Below are 23,491 nucleotides of genomic sequence, written 5' to 3' on the forward strand. Positions count from 1 at the left end.
TTGTCACTCATTTTTTAAGTTGCAACTGACTCTTCATGACTCTATTTGGGATTTTCTTGACTGATTTGTCATTTCTTTTTCCAGCTCATTTTACAGATGAGGAAACTAAGGTAAACAGGGCTAAATGATTTGCCCTGTATGACACAGCTAGTAAGTTTCTGAGGGGGGAATTTGAACTCATGAAAATGAGTCTTCCTAATTCTAGGCCCAGTGCTTTATCCATTGTGCTACTTGGCTGTCTCTAATATATTCAATAAGCACATTCAGTCTCTTGGCTATAATCTTACCCTTAATCTATTTGCAATAATAATTATAGTAAATTGAGTAACATAACAGACCTGTCCTGTCCAGTCTTGTCCAGTCCCATACCTGTGGGACATTTCTTGCTGAATTGTACTGATATCCTTGATAGCTTTCTCCTTCTTGGATATTTGCATATACAAAGCCACAGATTCAAGAAGCAGCTAGAAGGCTCAGCAGGTAGAGGAAGCTCTGAGTTCGAATCTAGCCTCAGACACTTACTAGCTATGTGATCCTGAGAAAATCACTTAATCCTGTTTGCCTTAATCCACTGGAGAAGAAAATGGCAAATCATTAATATCTTTGCCAAAACCCCCCACAAAGGATGCTATTCAGATATGACTGAGCAAAAACAACAGATGAGAAAAAACACCATGTTTTTGAAAGGGTTTATTCCATTTGATAAATGGTCAAAGGATATAGACAATTTTCAGATGAAGAAATTAAAGCCATTTCTAGTCATATGAAAAAATGCTCTAAATCATTATTGATCAGAGAAATTATAAAATGACAGGAAAAGATAATAATAAATGTTGGAGTGAAGTGGTTTAACTCTTAGAGAGGATATAGCAATAACTCTAAGGCTATTTGACCTGGTCTTGGGAGTTGCTATAGTTCCACAGATAATCCAGGTTGTCAGATAACAATCTGTTGACCAGTAATAACAAAGTTTCTGAGATCATATAGGACTACTCAACTCCACCTCTAAGACCATTCCTCAATTCTACCTCTAAGCCGTAAAATTAGGATATCACTGACATGAAGTACCTGATCTCTCTTTTCCCTATAAATATCTCTTCTTGCTTCTGATTCTTTGCTAAATTCTTTTGGAACTTAGCCTGCTTTAATTGGCATTACAATTATTTTTTTTTCTTTTTTCTTTCTTTCTTTATTTATTTTTAAATTTAAATTTTATTTTATTTAATAATAACTTTGTATTGACATAATCCATGCCAGGATAATTTTGGCATTACAATTATAATAAACTTTGCCTTTTGACTTGGAGATGGATCCAAGTCTGAAAATTCTTTTGAAATACCTTGAAACACTGGTCAGGACCCCCAATATTTTGGGGGGTCTCTTTGAACTCCAACAGGACAGGATGTGAGGAAAGTGGAATATTAATACACTGTTGATGGAATTGTGAAATAATCCAGCCATTCTGGAGAGGAATTTGGAACTATGACCAAGGGGAATAAAACTGTACATATCCTTTGACCCAGGAATATCCCTATGGAGTCTGTATCCCAAAAAGATCATAAAAGAAGGAAAAGGACCTATAGGTGCAAAAATGTTTGTAATATCTGTTTTTGTAGTGTCAAGGGACTGGAAATTGATTAGATATTCATCAGTTAAGGAATGACTGAATAAGTTATAATATCTGAATGTAATGGAATATTATTGTTCTTTAAGAAATTATGAACAGGCTAATTTCAGAAAATCCTGGAAAGAATTACATGACTGATGCTGGCTGAAGTGAGCAGAACCAGCAGAGCAATGTACATACTAACAGCAAGATTGTGTAATGACCAACTATGATAAGACTTAGCTTTTCTCAGCAATATGGTGATGCAAGACAATTCCAATAGACTTGGGATGGAAAAATGGCATTCCCTTCTAAAGAGAGAATTATGGAGACTGTGGGTGAAAACATGGTATTTTCACCTTTTTGTTTGTTTACTTTTTCTTTCTTGTGTTTTTTTTCCCTTTTGGTATGATTTTTTCTTGCACAACATTACAAATATGGAAATATATTTAAAAGGAGTGTTCATAACCTGTATCAGATTGCTTGATGTCTTGGAGAAGGGGAAAGGAAGGTAATGAAGGAGAAAAAATTTGGAGCACAAAATCTTACAAAAATGAATGTTGAAAATTATCTTTACATGTATTTGGAAAAATAAAATGTTATTGGGAAAAAATAGATAGAACAAAGGAAGGGCTTAGAGAAACACATATTGTGCTTCTTTCCTCTTTTGTCTTCCGTTATTGTGGCAGCTCACTGAAAGAAGAAACTGGCAGAAAAATTGTCCTCTCTTCTTAATGGAGCTTGGCAGAACATAGGTACACTGGTTATTGCAATGGAATGTTGGAGTAAGGGCTAAAGGAGATTAGAGCAACAGGAAAATTCCCGAGTAAGGCCCAGAGCACAAATCTGTGGGTTAATTTGTGTGTCATATTAGAGCGCAGAAGCTGGTGGGGTTGGAGTGCTGAGTGAGTATGAGAGGGATTAATAACTCCACTGTTAATTCTAAAGGCTGGGAAGCTTCTTGGTTTTTTTGTCCTATGAAGTTGGGATCTTGTGAGTAAGAGGGGACTGGAAAAAATGTCTAGTTCTCCATCCAGTGCACTGTTAGTTCACAGAGAATGCTGAGGTATACTTGGTAAGAGTAATAACTGCTCTGAGGGACCTGTCCGTGGCTCAAGAGGAGGTGGGTAGCTTTTACAACAGGAGATGCTGAGGAAGTGAGAAAGAACAAAGCTAGGGCTGGTCGTGTTGGAAATAAATCCTACCCTTGGCCATCTGGGGAGAGGATGTGATAGAGATTTAGTTTCCCAACCTAAGATTGCTTGGTTATGTACTCCCTGGTTACTTGTCTCAGGGGGCTCTGACCCTCATTTTGGAGACTACTGTTACAAGTCAGTTTTCTTTGCATAAGAAACCCGAATTCAGATATAGCTTATTCCTTTTTTTTTTAGTAGATATCTAATAAATGAATATTTATTGATTGTCTTCATTTCAATATTTTCTATACTTTTCCTACATCTTAGAAAGGAGAATTAAAATCTCACACAACTATTGTATTATACACTATGAATTTTCAAATTAAACTAGATTTTTCTTTATGAATTTAAATGATAGGCTATTTGGTTCCTGTTTAATAATGTTGCTTTTTTTCATCTTTGGTAACTTTAAGCAAGATATAGTTTATTTCTAACCTAAGCCATGAAGAACAATGTGGTATTGAGCATAAAGTGCTGGGTCTGACCTGGATGGGATCACATTCTGTCCCTGAGGAAAGCCTTCATTGATCTTAAACAATCACTTATCCTCTTAGGGATCTTAGGGGTCACAACTATAAAATGGGAGTAGTTTTAGATGACCTTGGAGGCCCATATAGTGACTGTTCTAGCCTGTAGTCAGGAAAGGTTGCATTCAAATCTGACCTCAGATACTCAGCACATCACAACCTCTGGCTCGGTTTCCTGATCTGTAAAATGGGGGTGATTATACTAGCACTTATCCCCCAGGAATATTGTCAGGATAAAATAAGACAATATTCATAAAGTGCTTTGCAGACTTTAAAGTGTTACATAAATTCTAGTTATTATTGTTAGTGTAATTGCTCATTTCTTTTCCTTTTTTTTTTGTTTTTTTTTTTGAGGCAATCAGGATTAAGTGATTTGCCCAGCCAGTAAATGTCGGAAGATGGGTTATGAATTCAGGTCCTGCTGACTCCAGAATGAATGCTGTGTCCACTGTGCTACCTATATACCCCTAATTTATTTACTTCTATCTCCCATAATTGTTGTGATAAGGCTCGTATGAGTGATTTATGAACCTTAAAGCCATTTTTACATAGATATTGGTCACTATTATAATCTTTCAATACAAGGTACTATCTTTGAATGTTGAGATTATTTCTTCTTATATTTGCGGAAAACAGTACAATATCTTCCACATGGTAGATGCTTAATAAATGTTTTTCAACCTGAATATAAAGGATACTAAAAATTAAAAGGTCGTATTTGAGAGGAGTTTTTGAGTAAGTTCATACTTTTCTACACTCAAATATTTGAGGGGATTATAGATTATAGACTGAGAGCTGGAAGGAACTCAGATAAATAGGAACCTGAAGCTCAGAGACATTTAATGGTCTGCCTAAAGCCATAAAAGTGACTGACTCAGGATTTGAATCCAGGTCTTCTGACTTCTAATCCAGCTCCCTTTTTGTCTCACTATGCTATCAACCATGACCTCAGTCCTGTTAAAAATTCGTCAAAACAAAATAAACTGGTCTTATTTTCATAGTTTTTTTTTTTTTTTTTGGCATTTAAAACCCTTTATTACATATTATTCCTTATTACACATTATTTCCTTTCACACAGTGTAGTATAGTCAGATTAGCTTATTTTTCTTTTTTTTATAACTTTTTATTGACAGAACCCATGCCAATTTTCATAGTTTTTAAAAAATATATTTATAATATATGAATATTCTATAAGAAATGATCAGCAGGATGATTTCAGAAAGGTCTGGAGAGATTTACATGAATTGATGCTGAATGAAATGAGTAGAACCAGAAGAACATTGTACACAATAACAAAAAGATTATATAAGGATCAATTTTGATGGATCTGGCTCTTTTCAACAGGGAGGTGGTTCAGGTAAATTCCAATGGTCTTGTCATGAAGAGAACTATCTGCATCCAGAGGAAGGACTGTGGGGACTGAGAGTGGTTGATAACATAGTATTTTCACTTTTGTAATTGTTTGTTTGTATTTTGTCTTGTTTCTCTTTTTTTCCCTTTTTGTTCTGATTTTTCTTGTGTAGTATGGTAATTGTGGAAATATGTATAAAATAATTGCACATGTTTAACATATATTGGATTATTTCCCATCTAGGGGATGAGATAGAGGGAAGGGAGGGAGAAAAAAATTGGAACACAAGGTTTTACAAAGGTTGTTGAAAATTATCTATGCATGTGTGTCTTGAAAATAAAAAAGCTTTAAAAAAAAGAAACTTGTCCATTTCAGCATAAATTTCAACTATGTATATTACAGAACTTTTACAATAATAATTCCTCTTTCCTGTGCCTTCAGATATAGGATTTGGACTCCTACTTAATTAGAATAGGGGCACAGGAGTTTTCTTTTGTTAAACTTGTAAACTAACTTGTAATAGTTATCTGCCTCTTGCTCTGAGCTCCTTAAATCCTGTTGTTCAATCAGGACTGACTCTACTGTGACCCCATGTGGGATTTTCTTGGCAGAGATACTGGAGAGGTTGGCCATTTCCTTCTCCAGGTCATTTTATAGATGTGGAAACTGAGGTATATAGGGTTAAGTGACTTGCCCAGGTCTTGCAGCTAGTGAGTGTCTGAGGCCATATTTGGATTCGGGAAGATGAGTGTTTCTGACTCCAAACTTGGCATTCTACCCACTGTGCCACCTAGCTGCCCTCCTTGAAACTAAAATTGTATTAATTTATCCAGCTCCATTAAAGTTTAATCTTGGCTGAACAAATAGCTAAGTTGTTCAGATAAGGCAAATACAATGCACATGGAGACACTCCAAATGCATTTAAGATTTCCTTCATTCTAATTGGGCAGGAGTTCAATTTGGATATTGGACACTGAAATATATGCGGCTTTCTCACAGGACTTTCAGCTAAATCTATGAAGTAGGTCAAAGTATTCTTTAGGACTCCATCTTCCTGAGTTATGCTTATATAAAACTGGATGATTACCAAATACTTAGGAAGTTTCTCTTCTTAGATACATATATGGTGTTAAAAAATCCCACAATGGGACTTAAAAATAGGAAGCTTTAGGAACAGTAGGATCTTCTCCTTTCTTCCATCAGGGAAGATGACTGACCATTTGTTAAGAATTATGATAGAAGGAACTTGTCCTTATTTCGGGATTAGACTAGATCTACTGTGAGATGTATTCAAAGCAATACACATATGTTAAGCATTTATTATACAAGGTACCATGTCAGATGCTTGGATTCCCCCCCAAAAAAAAACCATTGTCCTTATGGAGGTATTGTCATTTGTGTATGTGTGGTACAAGTACAACCAGGAACAATAAAAGAGTCATAGTGTAATTTGAGGAAAAAGAACTGTGGGGGGAAAGAAGGGATAAGGAAAGACTTAAGAAAGGAAGTGACAACTGAACTGAACCTGACAAATCCGAGAGCAGCATGGTGAGTATAGGAGACAGCATGTCCAACTTTCTGGAGGTAGAAATGGAAGGCTGGACTCAGCGAATAGACAATAGTTAAGTTCCTAAAGCACCTGAAGGAGAATAATATGAAGTAAGGCCATAAAGGATGGCCAGATTGTGGGAAGTCTTAAATGGCAGGCCGCGTTATCCTAGAGGAATGAGGGAGCCATTTGGGCACTGACATGGGGAGTGACACAGTCAGATCTGTGCAAAATCAAAATCATCTTAGCTATGTGAAATCTTTTGGAGATCTAGAATGTGGGAGGAGGGACAATCTAGTGGCTTTATAGTAATCCAGGTGAGGAATGAGGACTTGGAGTAGAATGGTCTGTGAATGGAGATGGGTTGAAATTAAACTTGATAGAAGACTGGATCCAGGGAGGGAGGAGAAAGGATTAGGGTCAAGCTAGAGTGACTGGGAGAATGGAGAGATTCGGGAGAGGGAGAAAATGAGTTTCCTATTTAATATAACTTGAGTTTGAAGTGTCAACAGGACAATAGTTGGAAATGAGGGTGAAGTTTAGAAGAAGAGTCAGGGCTGAGTATAAATTTGTTAGCCATTTACATTTGTTGTTCAATTCGTTCATGTCTGACTCTTTTGGCAGAGATGCTGGAGTGGTTAGCCATTTTCTTCTCCAGTTTATTTTACAGATACAAGGCAAAAAGGGCTGGGTGACTTGTCCAGGATCAAACAAGTAGTATTTGAATTCTATCTCCATGACTCCAGGTCTGGTGTGCTATCCACTGAACCACCTAGTTGCCCCCATCATATACATAGAAATGAGAAGAGCAGATAAGCACAAGAAAGGTGAGGACAGAAGGTTCAGGATAGAGATTTTGGGAACAGTTATTCTTTCCATCCAGTGGGGGTTAGGGGTATGGTGAACCTGAGACTTGGAAAATCTGTGTGAACTATTTTGGTCCTCTGTATCACAGAAGTTTAAATTACTATGGTATTAAAAGATAAAATATGTTGCTTTATACACTGTTATACAAATATTTTATGCATTTCTGAGTTTTAAAACTTTTTCTCTGTTATCTTGCTGGCCTTCATCTATCATCTGCGGCTTCTGTAAAACTAAAAAATTTCTGTTTAATTTCTTATGCAGTCCAGGATAGCCGCAATAAGGAAAGGATAATTATACAACAAATTAATTGTTAGCAGATAAATGAAGATTCACAAATCAGACTGAGAAAGAATGATTAGGAAAAAAACCAGGAGATCTAGAAACTATGAGGAAAAAGTACCCAGGAAGAGAGGGGAGAGGTCAACTGTGTTAAAAGATGTGAGGAATATTGGGATATGTGGTTTGTATTTAAAGATTCAGGGGGCTGGGGTGGGGGGAGCAGTTAGGTGTCCCTATGAATAGAGCACCAGCCCTGAAGTTAGGAGGACCTGAGTCAAATCTGGTGTCAGACACTTAACACTTCCTAGCTGGGTGACCCTGGGAAAATCACTTAATCCCAATTACGTCAGGAAAAAAAAATTCAAGGACAATTTTTGAAGGAATAGTTTAAGTAGAGTGGTGATCTCAGAATCCAGATTTGATGGATTCAAGTTGAGTGTAGTTTTTTTATTGTAATAAGTTTATTGCTTTATGAACCATGTTGGGAAAGAAAAATCAAACAAAAGGGAAAAACCACAGGAAAGATAAAAACAAAACAGAAAAAAGGAAGTGAACAGAGCATGTGTTGATTTACATTCAATCTCCTTAGTTCTTTTTCTGGATGTAGATGGCATTTTCTGTCCAAATTCTATTGGGATTGCTTTGGATCATTGAACTACTAAGAACTAAGCCTTTCATAATTGATCATTGCATGTTCTTGCTGTTACTATGTACAATATTCCTGGTTTTGCTTGTTTCACTCAGCATCAACTCATATAAATTTCTCCAGGCCTTTGTAAAATCAGCCCGTTCATCATTTTTCTTTCTTTTTTTTTTTTTATTAAAGCTTTTTATTTTTCAAAACATATGCATGGATAATTGTGCAATATTAGCCCTTGCAAAAAAATCTTGTTTCAGTTCCCCCACCTTCTGCCAACCCCCTCCCTCAGATGGCAAGTAATCCAATGTGTTAAACATGGTAAAAATGTGTTAAATTCAATATATGCATATATTTATAAAATTTTTGTGCTGCACAAGAAAAATCAAATCAAACAGGAAAAAAAGGAGAAACAAAATAAAATGCAAACAACAACAAAGAATGAGAATGCTATGTTATGGTCTATATTCAGTTTCCATAGTCCTCTCTCTGGGTGCAGATGGCTCTCTCCATCACAAGATCACTGGAACTGGCCTGAATCATCTCATTGTTGAAAAGAGCCACATCCTCAGAATTGGTCATCATATAGTCTTACTGTTGTCATACTCCTGGTCCTACTCATTTCACTTAGCATCAGTTCATATAAGTCTTCTCAGGACTTTCTGAAATCATCCTGCTGGTTGTTTCTTATAGTTGTCCATCATTTTTCACAAAACAATTATATTCCATTACCTTCACGTACCACAACTTGTTCAGCCATTCCCCAATTTATGGGCATCCATTCCTTTTCCAATTCTTTGCTACCACAAAAAGAGCTGTTGCAAACACTTTTGCACATGTGGGTCCTTTTCCCTCCTATATTATTTCCTAGGGATGCAGACCCAGTAACAGCACTGCTGACTTAAAGGAAATATTACTTTTTAGAGGTTTGACAATGCAAGGACAATATCTTAAAGGCATGTCAGAATCAAAGAAAAATTATTTTAAGGAAGAGAAACATCCCTGCATCTTTGTACTGTATTTAAGTTGTACTGTAATAGGAATTAGAGTGGAGTGAGGTTAGTGACTTTGCACATCCCTGCCTCACTTAAATGCAATTCACTTGCAAGTCATTTACTTGATAGTAAATCATACAAAATCCTTTTCCAGCTCTAATGCTCAAGAATATTATTTATTGAAGTGATTCAGCTTTGATTCATGGGACAATGCCTTTTTTTCCCTAAAAAGGAATTAATTTAGCTGGAAAAGGATGTGGCAAGGAGAAAATCCAGTTAGAAAATTGATTAACTCTATGGTTGACAACCCTGTTGAAATGTCAAAATTATAAATATAGTGACTGGTATCTTGCCAACTTCTCTAAAGATAGGGCTGTAAAAAAAAAAGAGAAAATTCAGGTCTTCTACTTCTATGTTTTAGTCTATCTTTATACTATCTCAATAAGCAATTAAAAAGTATAATAAACAGCTGTGGTAATTCCAGTTATAGGACAGTGGAAAGAAAACTTTTGGAAACTATACAGGCTTATTAAACTCTATTTGAACTTTAGAAAAAAACAGTCACACGAGAATAAATTCCCAAATTGGAATTTGGTGTTATTGCTTGAAATGGCATACAGATAAGCTGTAGAGAGGACCCAGAATCAAAGGCACTAGATCTTGACTAAGAATATATCAAGTACATGTGATGAAAAGTCTTCACACAGAGATAGTATCAAAGGAAAGATGTCTATCTTAGGTATGATAAAAATAACAAGTCATTGTTACTCAAGATGGAAAACACACAGTCCTTTTAAAACTACTGTTCTCTGTTAAAACTGAATTTGCAAAGGATATGAACAATTTTCAGATGATGAAATTAAAACAACTCTGAAGTATTCCTTCACCCCCCTCAGACTGGCTAAGATGACAGAAAAAGATTATGACGAATGTTGGAGGGAATGTGGGAAAACATTGTTCATGGAGTTGTGAATTGATCCTTCCATTCTGGAGAACAATTTGGAACTATGCTCAAAAAGTTATCAAACTGTGCATACTCTTAGGCCCAGCAGTGTTTCTACTGGGCTTATATACTGAAGAGATATTAAAGAAGGGAAAGGGACTCACAAGTTGAAGCATGTGAGTTGTAGCAAAGAACTGGAAAATGAGTAGATGCCCATCATTTGGGAAATGGCTGAATAAGCTGTGATATATGATGGCAATAGATTATTATTCTATAAAAAATGAACAAACTGATTTTAGAAAGGCCTGGAAAGGTTTATGTGAACTGATGCTGAGTGAAACAAGAGTGTAATGAGTACATTATACACAATAACAGCAAGAATGTGCAATGATCAACTATGAAAGATTTGGTTTTCTCAGTGGTTCAGTGATCCAAAGCAATCCCAATAGACAGAAAATGTCATCCACATCCAGAAAAAGAACCAAGGAGACTGAATGAAAATCAACATTTACTATGTTCATTTCTTTTTCCATTGCTTTTTTTTTTTTCTCTCTCCCATGGTTTTCCCCTTGTGTTTCTCCCAACATGATTCTTAAATCAATGTGTATTAAAATAAATTTTAAAAAAGAACTGAATTTCATGCAAAAAAAAAAACTGTATAAAGTGTCACTTTGAGGACTCACTTATTTCTTTTTGCCTTAATTAAAAGTCAGAAGGAAAGCAATTTACATTTACTTAAAAAAACAGCAAGTTTTCCTCCTCAGAAATGCATATGACCAACATTATGCCTTTAGGAAAATACATATAAAGCTCACAATTATTTTAAAGTAATCAAGCTATTCAGTATGAATGTTCAACATCATCCTTTGGCTTAAAAGACCATTGATAAAGGTTCTGATAAAGGCCTCATTTCCAAAATATATTAATTTATGAGAAATCAAACCATTCTCCAATTGATAAATGGTCAAAGGATATGAACAGACAATTCTCAGATGAAGAAATTTAAACTATTTCTAGCCATATGAAAAGATGCTTTATTAATCAGTCTTTATTAATCAGAGAAATGCAAATTAAGACAACTCAGATACCACTACACACCTGTCAGATTGGCTAGAATGACAGGGAAAGATAATGCAGAATGTTGGAGGGGATGTGGGAAAACAGGGACACTGATACATTGTTGGTGGAATTGTGAACACATCCAGCCATCTTGGAGAGCAATCTGGAACTATGCTCAAAGTTATCAAACTGCATACCTTTTGATCCAGCAGTGTTACTACTGGGCTTATATCCCAAAGAGATACTAAAGAAAGGAAAGGGACCTGTATGTGCCAAAATGTTTGTGGCAGCCCTGTTTGTAATGGCTAGAAATTGGAAACTGAGTGGATGCCCATCAACTGGAGAATGGCTGAATAAATTGTGGTATATGAATTTTATAGAATATTATTCTGTAAGAAATGACCAGCAGGATAATTTCAGAGAGGCCTAGTGAGACCTATATGAACTGATGCTATTTTTGTCCACCTGCATTTTTGATTTCCTTCACAGGCTAACTGTACACTATTTCAAAGTCCAATTCTTTTTGTACAGCAAAATAACTGTTTGGACATGTCTACATATACTTTAACATATTTAACATGTATTGGTTAACCTGCCATCTGGGGGAGAGAGGGTGGGGGAGGAGAAAAATTGGAGTTTTGCAAGTGTCAATGCTGAAAAATTACCCATGAATGTTTTGTAAATAAAAACTATAATTTAAAAAAAAAAGAAAGAAATGACCAGCAGGATGATTTCAGAAAGGCCTGGAGCTTTACATGAACTGATAACTGAGTGAAATGAGTAGGATCAAGAGATCATCTTCACCACTTCAACAACATACTTCAACAACACTATATGATGCAATTCTGATGGACGTGGCCATCTCCAACGAGATGAACCAATCAGTTCCAATAGAGCAGTAATGAACTGAACCATCTACATCCAGTGAAAAAACTCTGGGAAATGTGTTCCCAATCCCTCTATTTTTGTCTGCCTGCATTTTTGATTTTCTTCACAGGTTAATTGTACATTATTTTAAAGTCCAATTCTTCTTGTGCAGCAAAATAGCTATGGCTATGTGCACATATATTGTATTTAACACATACTTTAATGTATTTAACATGTATTGGTCTACCTGCCATCTGGGGGAGGGGGTGAAGGAGGGGGAAAATTGGAACAGAAGATTCTGCAAGGGTCATTGCTGAAAAATTTCCCATGCATATATCTTGTAAACAAAAAGCTATAAAAAAAAAAAAAGACCATTAATAAACAATAAGACAACACTGACAACAAAATTTCAAGTCACATTTTTATCTCATTGCAAATTCAGGGAAGGGGGTAGAAAGTGCCCCTCTTGATTCAGACCAATACTGATAGACTTGTGATGGAGAGTCATCTGCATCCAGAGAGGATTATGGGGAATGAATGTGAATCACAACATAGTAGTTTAACTTTTTTTGTTTGCTTTTTTTCTCATTTCCCTCACCCCTTTTGATTTTTCTTGTGCAGCATGTGGAAAAATGTTTAGAACAATTGTATATGTTTAACCTATGTTGGGTTGTTTTCTAGGGAAGGAGTGGGGGGAGAGAGGGAGACAATTTTGAAACACAAGGTTGTGAAAGAAAGAATTTTGAAAACTACCTTTTCATGTATTTTGAAAAACAAAAAGCTATATACACACACACACACACACATATATAAAAATATAAATAAAAGAATCGCATTTCAGATTTAGAATGTCTCATTGTTTAAATGCGTTCAAACTCTCAAATACTTAAAAAATGTGCTCTTTGGCACTTGCTTCATAGATGGGCTTGAAATAGAACCCAGCTGCTAAGAACAGAACATCCTACTTCATTTTCACTTTCTTATCCCCCTGGATTTCTGGATCCACATAATAAGCAATTCCTATACTATAATATCAATTATCAGTGGAATTAGATTAATCTTATTCATCTTACTTTCTAAATGCCTACAAAGACACTTAAGTATAGATTATTGAAGTTATTAGGCTATTCCACTCAAAGATTGAAAAAGGAGAAAAACAATGTCTTAAGGTTGCCAATAAACAATTGAGTCTAATGTGAATGTGTAATGAATAAAGACAAGAGATTCTCATTTTTATAAGAGATTGTAGGCTCTGTTTAATAAAGCAAAAGTTGTTTTGCCATGTGTTTTATTTTAATAAATGTTTAGGAAAGTACGTACAGTTTAAAAATTTCAAATACAGTAAATATATACCATACTTTGATTTCTAATTACATGGACAAACCCCTGTTTCAAATAAATCCTTCTATAACTGATTATGTGCAAAATACCCAGTTTCTGAAAGAGTTTATGGAAAAGTATAAACACAGTTCCATCAAACTGTGATATGGCTTATTTAATGATATACTTTAAAACGAAGCATAAGCTTCCCAAAGCCACTAATTCTCTTGCTTGCAAAAGTCTCCACATGAACATTCTAATTTCATATTGCAATAAATTTATTGCAAATTTAATACTGTCACAGAAACCAAAAAATTCTCTCAAATAATTACTAATCTTATCAAAATTAAATAACTCAGATTGATTGGTTCTAATTGTATATCTGCAACAGTATGCGGAAAACTTGGCTCAATAAAACCATCCAATTCAGATTGGCTAAGTTGAGGCCCTGTGTGTATTTGATGTGCAGGACTTCAAACATCCCCATAACCCTTTCTCTACCTCACATGTCAAGTTCTCAGAAAGACCAACAATTATTTACAGAATGGAATGTATAAAAGATTGGGGTAGCTGGCCGGAGTCACGAAGCAGCCTGCAATAGGAATGAGGTGTATTTTGTCTACATCCAGTCAGCTGAATACATCATTTGAAAACCATATTTTGCTCCTTTATACATTGTGTGTGAACAGTCAAAAAACAAGGTCCTGGGATAAAGCCAACAGTTATCAATGCAGCATCTGAGGAAGTCCCTCTGTCTAAAAGCATCTGTCTGATGCTTATTTGACTCTTCCAGAGGTCAAGTGCAATTAAATAGCTACTAAATAGCAAACATCCCTTAGTCTATCCTGCATGTCAAAAATAACCTTGAACTCAAAACCTTGTCATCAAGTATTTGGGTTTTTGGGAAGGATTTTCTCCATAATAATGTTTTGATCAAAACTCCATATTTCAGACTATAACTCTCCTGTTGTTGAAAACTCCCTCCATTTATGCAACTCACTGGTAGTTTTAAATTTGAGAGAGTTGCCAGGAGGCAGTAAAAGTTTAAGTGATTTGCCCATAATCATGTAACAAGAATGTGTGAGAATGAGGGCTTTTCTAGATTCTAAGGCCAGTCTGGCATGTTGTTTCTCATTAAGAAAAACCAATAAATATATTGGGTTATAGTTTAGAAAATCATACATGTATTGTAACTGGATGACTGTGAACCAGTTCTGTCTTCCAAATAAACCTATATTAGTTGGTTGTTTCTAAAAATAACTCATCACCTTGTTGAATCTGAAGGAATTCTTCCCAATTATATCTACACTAGTGAGGAAGTACACTACTTACAGGGAGTATGAGTTGGGAATATTCGGAAAGAATTCTATCTAAGTTGGAAATAAATTTCTAATAATGATGTTAAGACTGTGAAAGACATTAATGGTGACCAAAGCACTTCTCTCATTCTCTAGCAAATCAGAAAGGGTTTAGATCTTGTCCAAACTATCCTATGAAAAAATCCATGACAAAGTCTGGACAGAAGGGAAGACTTAAAGGGCCAGGCAAAACTCCATAAGCAAGGAGATGTTGAGGAGCATAAGAGGGATTCTAAAAAACTGTCCTGTCCTTCTGAAGATGGTAACCTTCAGAAAAAGCAAGGAAAATTAGAATAGAGAAGCCAATTCAGTGACATAGCAAACAATTCAAAATCACATAGTTTTACATGAAAATAATGACCGTAGCATGCTAGTTACAGAACACTTTCAGAAATGACAGCAGTCCTATCCTTCAAAGCTCTCATGAGGAAGCATTCCCCACTCTACTTCAGGTACCTCTCCATCTCATGTTCAAATAAAAAGCCTCATCAGGGAAACAAGAAACACCTTACTCAAAACACCAGGCCCGTTCTGAACAAAAATTATGTCCAGACAGTTCCAAACCCCACAATATGCAATGAATTAGACTGAATAAAGTTATGTCTAAGGCAGTCTTCTACCCATTGTGTAGATCTAATTTAGCCATTATATTACAAAGTAACAAAGACCAGTCAGAAAGCAGGACATCCCACTTTGGTGGGTTCCCCAATATTCTATCTGATGCCATTTGGTATTGCATACCTTGCATGAAGGCCTAAGTTCACAGGATTCTTTTATAAAGCAAATGTGTTTTGTAAGTCCTTACACACACCTCTTTCAAGAGCAAATCTATTGTGAAAAGGCAGATACTCCTAAGTAGTTAAAAGGAAGGCCAAGATTAAGCAGAACAAGCAACATAGGTGGGTCAGAGGACACCACATTTTATAAAAATAGTTCATCAATGCAGATGGAAACAATAACCCTTGCCTTCAATTTTTGCTTAAACTGTGCAATTCCCAAGCCATAGATAGTCAGCACCTTCAAGACTTCCTTTTTTGCTGACTCAGGGCTAACAACTATCACCCGAGTGCTTCCAAAAACATGCAACTTGGTTGTGATCTTTATAAAATCTTTTTTTATACCACACTTATTTGGCATTTTTAATGTGGTTACAGTTTCAAGGCATCCATTGACATGGAGAATCCCTGATTTTTAAAATACTAGTCCATATCACAAAAGTTGATCCAAATTCTAGGATAATGTAGTTAAAAATCTGTACATAGAGGAAGGAGGGTGTGCAAAGCTGAGCCTCACAGAATTTTATTTTGCAAGGGCCATTAAACAGTTATATACTTATCCCACATTTACATAGGATCCAAACAAATAGGATACACACAATGAAAAGATCTAAAAGTGAATTACTGGTTGTTTTTACCTTCAGGCAAATTTAATTCACTTAATAATAAAACAGCAAAATTTCTGAAAACTTCTAGCGCCCTCCTCTTGTCCTTTATTTCAAATTAAATGATCACAGTTTAAAACTATAATTTCCCTAATGCAAAAAATAATACTGGAAATAATTTCTAAATGATTTTAATGACAACGACCAAAAAAAATCATGGTAAAGAATGTTTGGCTCTACTTTAGAAGATGACAAATGCTTAAAATGTATTATGCCTTGAGATTCAAAGCCTTGTTTCTAACATCTGGAAAAAATAAAGTTATAAGGCAGAAACAGACCAATGACATTCTGAATTATTTATAAAGGAAAACATTTATAAAACACTTGGGAATATGCATTTGCTTCTATTTCTTGATATTTTCCAGAACTTCCTAAAACTTTTGAGGATTTAAAAAAAAAAGTGACCCCAGTTCATCGCAAAAAGCCAACATAATTTTAAAAATTCAGTGCTTTTTTTTTTGGATGCTCAAATTAATTTGGCTTTTAAAAATTTCTTTCCCCTCTCCCCCAAAAATGTAAAGGCTGAATTCTGGGTTCTTTCTTGAAAGCCTCTGTGTCCTACGTGATACAATTAACAAAGGAAATCTTTTAAGTTTTGTCAACGAGGTATCTGCAAAGTCACATCTCATTCTGTAAACAATATTTTGGTAACATCCCTGTCTGAAAATCAAAGTAAATGTTGACCTCTTCCAGGCTACAAGCTGTCCAGGCTTTTCTAAGGGACTACAACGGAGTCCTTGGGGACTGTGTTCCTTCTTGATTCAGGCTGAGCTGTCAGGGATCCCAGTCGCTCATTCATGTGGTCACTTATTGCTGCTTGCTAGTGTTTGCACGATAAATAAGGCTGTAGTTCCCCAAGCGTGACATTAGGCATTGGCACTACGGCACCCTCCACAAGTTTTGTTCACTTCCTGCCTGTAACTCTGAAGCTGGACGGAGCACTTATAGACCCCAAAAGTGTTTATCAGCAGGTTCCTGGCCTTTGACTGTACTTCTTCCCATTCAGAAGAACTGCCGGGTGCTACAACAACAAGAAAGGAAAACACCATTGGTAATTATACCTTAATAAATGAACATACAGGAGAGACAAACAACTCTGTTTTCTGGGAGGAACAGTGTTTTGTTAACAGAAAAAGTACTATATATAGGAGCAGTAGTAATAGTATATTACATATACATAATATGTATGTGTGTGTGTGTGTGTGTGTGTGTGTGTGTGTGTATAAAATACATTAAAATGAACTTGTAGTAATTAGCGTTGAATACTACATATTTGGTGACAGCATACTATTTTAGCATATATGTATATTTCACAATATGATATGTGCACACACATATACATAAAATATACATGTATACAATATATACTATGCATCTATCTATATATACATACATTTATACTGTTATTACTCCTACTCTGGACCATGTCTATAAAGACCTTTGATTTACGTCTTATTTATTTTCCACCCTCATCATCTGGTTAGGCTGCTTAAGATTTAGAATTGTATACTTGCAGCTAGATATCAGAGCAGATAAGAGTGGCTGTGCTTGGAGTGAGAAAGAACCAAGTACAAACGCTATCTTAGACAAATATTAGCAATGTAACTCTGGGCAGGTCAATTAATTTGTCTGCCTCAGTTTTCTTATCTGTATAGTGGGGATAATGGAAGCACCTACTTCCCAGGGTTGTTGTGAGCATCAAATGATGTATGGAAAAAGCTTTTCAAACCTTAAAGTGTTGTGAGTGGTAACTATTATTATCTTTTAAATAAGAAGAGGACAACTTTAAACTGAACAAGGTAATGATAATGACCAAATCTTCTTTCATCCCCTATTGTGGAAAAAAATTGTAAAGATGGGAAATTATGAGGACGGATTATCATGCTTACTCTAAGACAACAACAATGTATTGTTTGACTTTGTTAAATCTCCAAATACATTTAAAATAGAAATGTATCTGAAAAAGAATTTGAAATAAAAACAAAAGGCTAAACAATTTTTAAAAATAAAGCCAGTTTCCTGAGGCAGCCTGGTGGCAGAGTATCCACCCTACAGTCAGGATGATCCAAGTCCAAATTCAACCCCAGACATTTATTAGTTGTGTGACTCTGGGCAAGTCACCTAATCCCAACTGTCTCCAAAAAAAAAAAAAATAAATGTCAGTTTGCAAAATTGCCATATTTTATCACTTTAACTAACCTCTCATTCCCCACCTTCCATGTTTGAACTATTAAGAGGATTGGAAATTTAGAACTGGAAGAGGCTTTCAAGGTCACTGAATCCAACCCTCTCCTTCTAAAGGAATTGAATGTAGGCCTTCCTGTTCTTCAAGTCCAATATTTTCATCCACCATGACACAAGGCCTCTCAAGCACAGTCAAACTCAATGCAGGGCACGAATCCACATGCCTGAGAGTAAGTTTCATGCTCTATCGATCAAACTAGCATTATCACTTAAATTTATCACTGCAAATTATCTACATTTAAAAAAAATATAGATCACACCTGGTGTTTTGTTCCCCGCCCCCCCAGAGCAATTGGGTTTAAGTGACTTGCCCAGGGTCACACAGCTAGGAAGTCTTAAGTGTCTGAGACCACATTTGAACTCAGGTCCTCCTGATTTCAGGGCTGGTGCCCTATCCACTGAGCCACCTAGATGCCCAATCACATCTGGTTTTTAAATCACTCTAGATAGGAAACATTTTACCAATACTTTGAAACACTGTTTCTTAATGATATTCCTTCTGTTCTTTTTTGGTAATCCCTATTACTACTACACCCTGAGATTAAAAGAAAAACAAAACCTTCATCAAAAATATGAATAGTTATGCAAAAAAAAAAGAAAAGAAAAAATAAATAAAAAAGGAGGAAAAAATATCGCACAATAGTTATAACTGAAAATGTCTCAGTCTTGACTTCAGTCTCTCATTGTCAGGAGGTGGGTAGCATGTTTTCTCACTGTTCTCCTCCTCTTTTTCCTAATCTATATCTAGTTTCAATCCCTAACCATTATTGGAAAACTTAAAACTTGAGAACATTAGCTTTGATGATATAGAAAATCAGATCAAATATATCCAAGATATGTTTATTTTCATCTTCAGATTTAACACAGCAATATATCTCTTGTTGCCTTGGCCTGTACTGAAAGTGTTCTGTTACAAACTAAATTCTCACCCCATCTGCCAGAAGCCTCGCTCACCTATTCCACTCCTTCAAATTTGATCATAGCTGTTTATATGTCGTTTCCATCAATTCCTTATGAGCTAGGTCTGTCTTTTACTTTTTTCTCCCCAGTTTTTAGCAAAATACATATAGTACATAGGTGTCTAATAAATGCTAGTTGACTAACTGGATCACCTACTACCCAATTATAGTGATATAAGGATCACAAACCTTTCTTGTCATACTGTGGGAGCAACTCACCTAGCTGTAAATGTACAATGGCTGTTGTTTTTCCGGAAGTAAGAGACCAAAGATTTATATCTTCTACTGAATGAACATCTTCTATTTTCATCAAAGCTTCTTTGATATAGTCTATATTCAAATGACTTGGCACCCCTACAAGTTCAGAATGTTTTATAAGCAGTTAGCTTGTAAGGAAAAAACACATACATACACATGCATTCTAAAAGTTACAAGAATATTTAAAGTTTTCTAAGAGTAAAACAAAGATGTAATCAATACTACAAAACAACTACTCTACAGAGATGTAATCAATACTACAAAACAACTACTCTGTCTTCAAACAAACAAAAAACTAATAAAAGACTAAGAAAGATTATTAGGAAGAAAATATAAGGATATTATTCAAGTATTAAAACTGACATTGGTTTTGATAAAAATAGCCAGCATTTAAAAATAACTCAAAGTAACAGAGGTAATAACTGAATACAGTTTCTTTCTTTCTTTTTTAATTAAAGCTTTTTATTTTTCAAAACATCTGTGTGACTGGGAAATGAGTGTGGACCACAACATAGCATTTGCATTCTTTCTGTTGTTTGTTTCTGTTGTGGTTTGCTTGCATTTTGTTTTTCTTACCAGTTTATTTTTACCTTCTTTCTAAATCTGATTTTTCTTGTGCAACAAGATAACTGTATAAATATATTATATTTAACATATACTTTTAACATGTTTAACATGTATGGGACTGCCTGTCATCTAAGGGAGGGGATGGAGAAAGGAGGGGAAAAGTTGGAACAGAAGTTTTTGCAAGGGTCAATGTTGAAAAATTACCTATGCATAAGTTTTGTCAATAAAAAACTATTAAAAAAAAAAAATATGTGTGAACATTTTCCCTCTCTTCTCCCATGGTGTCCCCTACATGGCAAGTAGTCCAATATGTTAAACATGATAAAAATATGTTAAATCCAATATATATGCAACATTTTTATACAATTATACATAAAAGAAAAAGTGAAGCAAAATAAAATGCAAGCAAGCAACAACAACAGAAAGAGGAGAATGCTATATTGTGATCCATACTCGGTTACCACAGTATTCTCTCTAGGTGTAGGTGGCTCTCTTCATCACTGAACAAGGGGAACTGGTTTGAATCATCTCATTGTTGAAGAGCACCACATCCATCAGAATTGGTCATCATATAGTCTTGTTATCATGTATAATGATCTCCTGGTTCTGCTCATTTCACTCAGCATCAGTTCATGTAAGTCTCTCCAGGCCTCTCTAAAATCTTCCTGCTGGTCATTTCTTACAGAACAATAATATTCCATAACATTCATATACCACAATTTACCCAGCCATTCTCCAATTGATGGGCATCCATTCATTTTCCAGTTTCTGGCCACTACAAAAAGGGCTGCCACAAACATTCTTGCACATACAGGTCCCTTTCCCTCCTTTAAGATCTCTCAGGAATATAAGCCCAGTAGAAACATTCCTGGTTCAAAGGATATATGCACAGTTTGATAATTTTTTGAGCATAGTTCCAAACTGTTCTCCAGAATGGTTGGATCCATTCACAGTTCCACCAACAACGTGTCAGTGTCCCAGTCTTCCCACATCCCCTCCAACATTCGACATTATCTTTTCCTGTCATCTTAGCCAATCTGGCAGGCGTATAGTGGTATCTCAGAGTTGTCTTAATTTGCATTTCTCTGATCAACAGTGATTTGGAGCACCTTTTCATATTGACTAGAAATGGTTTTAACTTCTTTATCTGAAAATTGTCTGCTCATATTCTTTGACCATTTATCAACTGGAGAATGGCTTGAATTCTTATAAATGAGTCAATTTTCTATTTATTTTAGAAATGAGGCCTTTATCAGAACCTTTGAATCTAAAAATATTTTCCCAATTTATTACTTCCCTTCTAATCTTGTATGCATTAATTTTGTTTGTACAAAAACTTTTAAACTTAATATAATTAAAAATATCTATTTTGTGATCAATAATGATCTGTAGTTCTTTGGTCACCAATTCTTTCCTCCTCCACAGATCTGAGAGCTAATTTGTTTATAATATCACTGAATACAGTTTCCTAGAAAATTAGTATAGCCAAGCTTGGTTTGAAAGAAATCTAAGAAGTAGTAATGAGACAAATCACAAAGAAGGCTCCAAAACAAGTTTTTAAAAATGTTCTAGGTTTTATATATTGGAAGCTTACATTTAAACATACAATTTACCATTATATCTAATAACCAAGATAACAGTGCCATGAAAATCCAGAGTGGAAGGTTTTTGAATACCACTGATACTACCTCCACTTCCAATCTTCTTCCTTTTGGCTAAGCCCTCTGAAATACAGCTTCATTCACCATCACTCAGCTAAAACTGCTCTCTTTAAAGCTACTAGTGATCTCAAATACTGAAATGAATAGCCTTTTCTCAATCCTCTTTTGGACTTCTCTGCAGTACTGGCAACATTGACCATCATCTCCTGGATATTTTCTCCCTTCTCTGGGTTTTCATGACACTGTTCTCCCAGTTTTCCTTGAGCCTGACTCTTCTTGCAGCTTCTTTTCTGGACCATTCTCCCTGTCACGCTCATTAAACTGGGCACACCTGAGGGCCCTCTTTCTTTCTTGATTGCATCTACTTTAGTGTTCTCACCAGCTCCCATGGATTTGATGACCGACTCTACATAGGGGACTTCCATCCTGATTCTTCTGGCCGTAGAGTCCCCTTAACTCTGGGCTCACATTACCAACTGTTCACTGGCTATTTCCAGAAGGATGTACTACTGGCATCTCAAACTCAATACAGCCAAAACAGAACCTGACTCTCCCCCTAAGTCCTCCTCCTCCTCTTCTGAATTTCACCTCTGATTCCAAATATGGTGCCATCTCTCTCGTCACTCAGGTCTGCAATCTCGGTGTCATCTCCAGCTCTTTACCAAACCCACAGATACAATCAGAGTAACTGACCCACTGCAAGCACTTGTCAAACTCTTACAATAGCCTCCCAAATCATTTGGTTCCCCCACTCCTATCTACTTCCTCATTCTACATGCTCGTGCCTTACTAAATGAATGGACAAATGCATGAAGCATTTATTCAGCACTTACTGAAATTAAAAGCACTGTGTTAAGTGCTGGAAATACAGAAAAAAGTCAATTCCTGTCTTCCAAGGAACTCATTCTAAAGGGAGAGACAATTTATATGGAAAGTTTCAGCTATAAGTCAAATGGAAACCCAGTTCTTGGGTATGGTAGCAGAGCAGCAAGAAATACATCTTCTTGAAGGACACTATTCCCAGGGCCCTTTGGTTTAAGATGCTGGGCTGCCCCATCATTAGGGTCTGAAGAAAGATGGTGGTCAAGGTAGTGGAAACCATAATAGCTACATACTAGTTCCTGACCCTCCATCAAGGTCCCTTTTCAAGGTTACTTTGTATTTGCCATGCCAAATCCATAATTAAAATGTAAACTCCTTTGAGGGCAGTATTGTTTCACTAAAGACTAGTACAGGTTTTGATCCATAGTGTATTCTTCCTATGTGTTTGCTTTTTGATGCCTAGAGTTTGAATTTTCAACAAGGAATAGGAAATTCATACAGTCTGGTGGTACAATAAAAGTGAGGGTTGTTGTGAGGATTAAATGAGATAAGCTATGTACAGTACTTTGCAAACCTTAAAATGTTATATAAATGCTAGTGTTTTTATTTTTTTAAATTATCATCTTCCATTTTCACTGGGAGAATTGTTAGTACATTAGAGCTGATCTGCCACAACAAAGCTCTGGTCTGGATGTATTTCTTTCTCCAGTGCCAATTTCAGACTTTTGGCTCCTGCTTATTAAACTTCAAAAATGTAGCTCTATAATCTTTCTCCCCCAGCTCTTAGCAGAGGAGGTTCCTAAATTATCACTAAATAAATGCCATTAACTATTTCTTTTTAACCTTGACGAGTTATGAGTGGGTTGGATACATCTTGGCACTTGCCACAGATTCTCAAAACTTTTGGAAAGCAAATTAAATTTGCTAAGAGATTCTTTGTCTATATTCCTCTGGTTATGTCATATGCATAATAATTTCATTCAGA

At 35.7% G+C, this 23,491-nt stretch overlaps 1 protein-coding gene across 2 annotated transcripts in view; it reads right to left on the reverse strand.

Moving 5' to 3' along the window:
- Positions 1–13,106: 13,106 nt before the first annotated feature.
- Positions 13,107–23,491, reverse strand: part of SLC30A4 (solute carrier family 30 member 4) — a 33,284-nt gene continuing 22,899 nt past the window's right edge. For both annotated transcript variants that reach the window (XM_051977264.1, XM_051977265.1), the window contains exons 7-8: positions 19,418–19,552; positions 13,107–17,016 (exon numbers count right to left, since the gene is read on the reverse strand). In XM_051977264.1, the coding sequence (XP_051833224.1) occupies positions 16,862–17,016; positions 19,418–19,552 (290 nt within the window). In that variant the 3' untranslated portion in view covers positions 13,107–16,861. The remainder of the gene's footprint in view (positions 17,017–19,417; positions 19,553–23,491) is intronic.

This window comes from Antechinus flavipes, chromosome 2, assembly GCF_016432865.1.
Source record: "Antechinus flavipes isolate AdamAnt ecotype Samford, QLD, Australia chromosome 2, AdamAnt_v2, whole genome shotgun sequence".
NCBI lineage: Eukaryota > Metazoa > Chordata > Mammalia > Dasyuromorphia > Dasyuridae > Antechinus > Antechinus flavipes.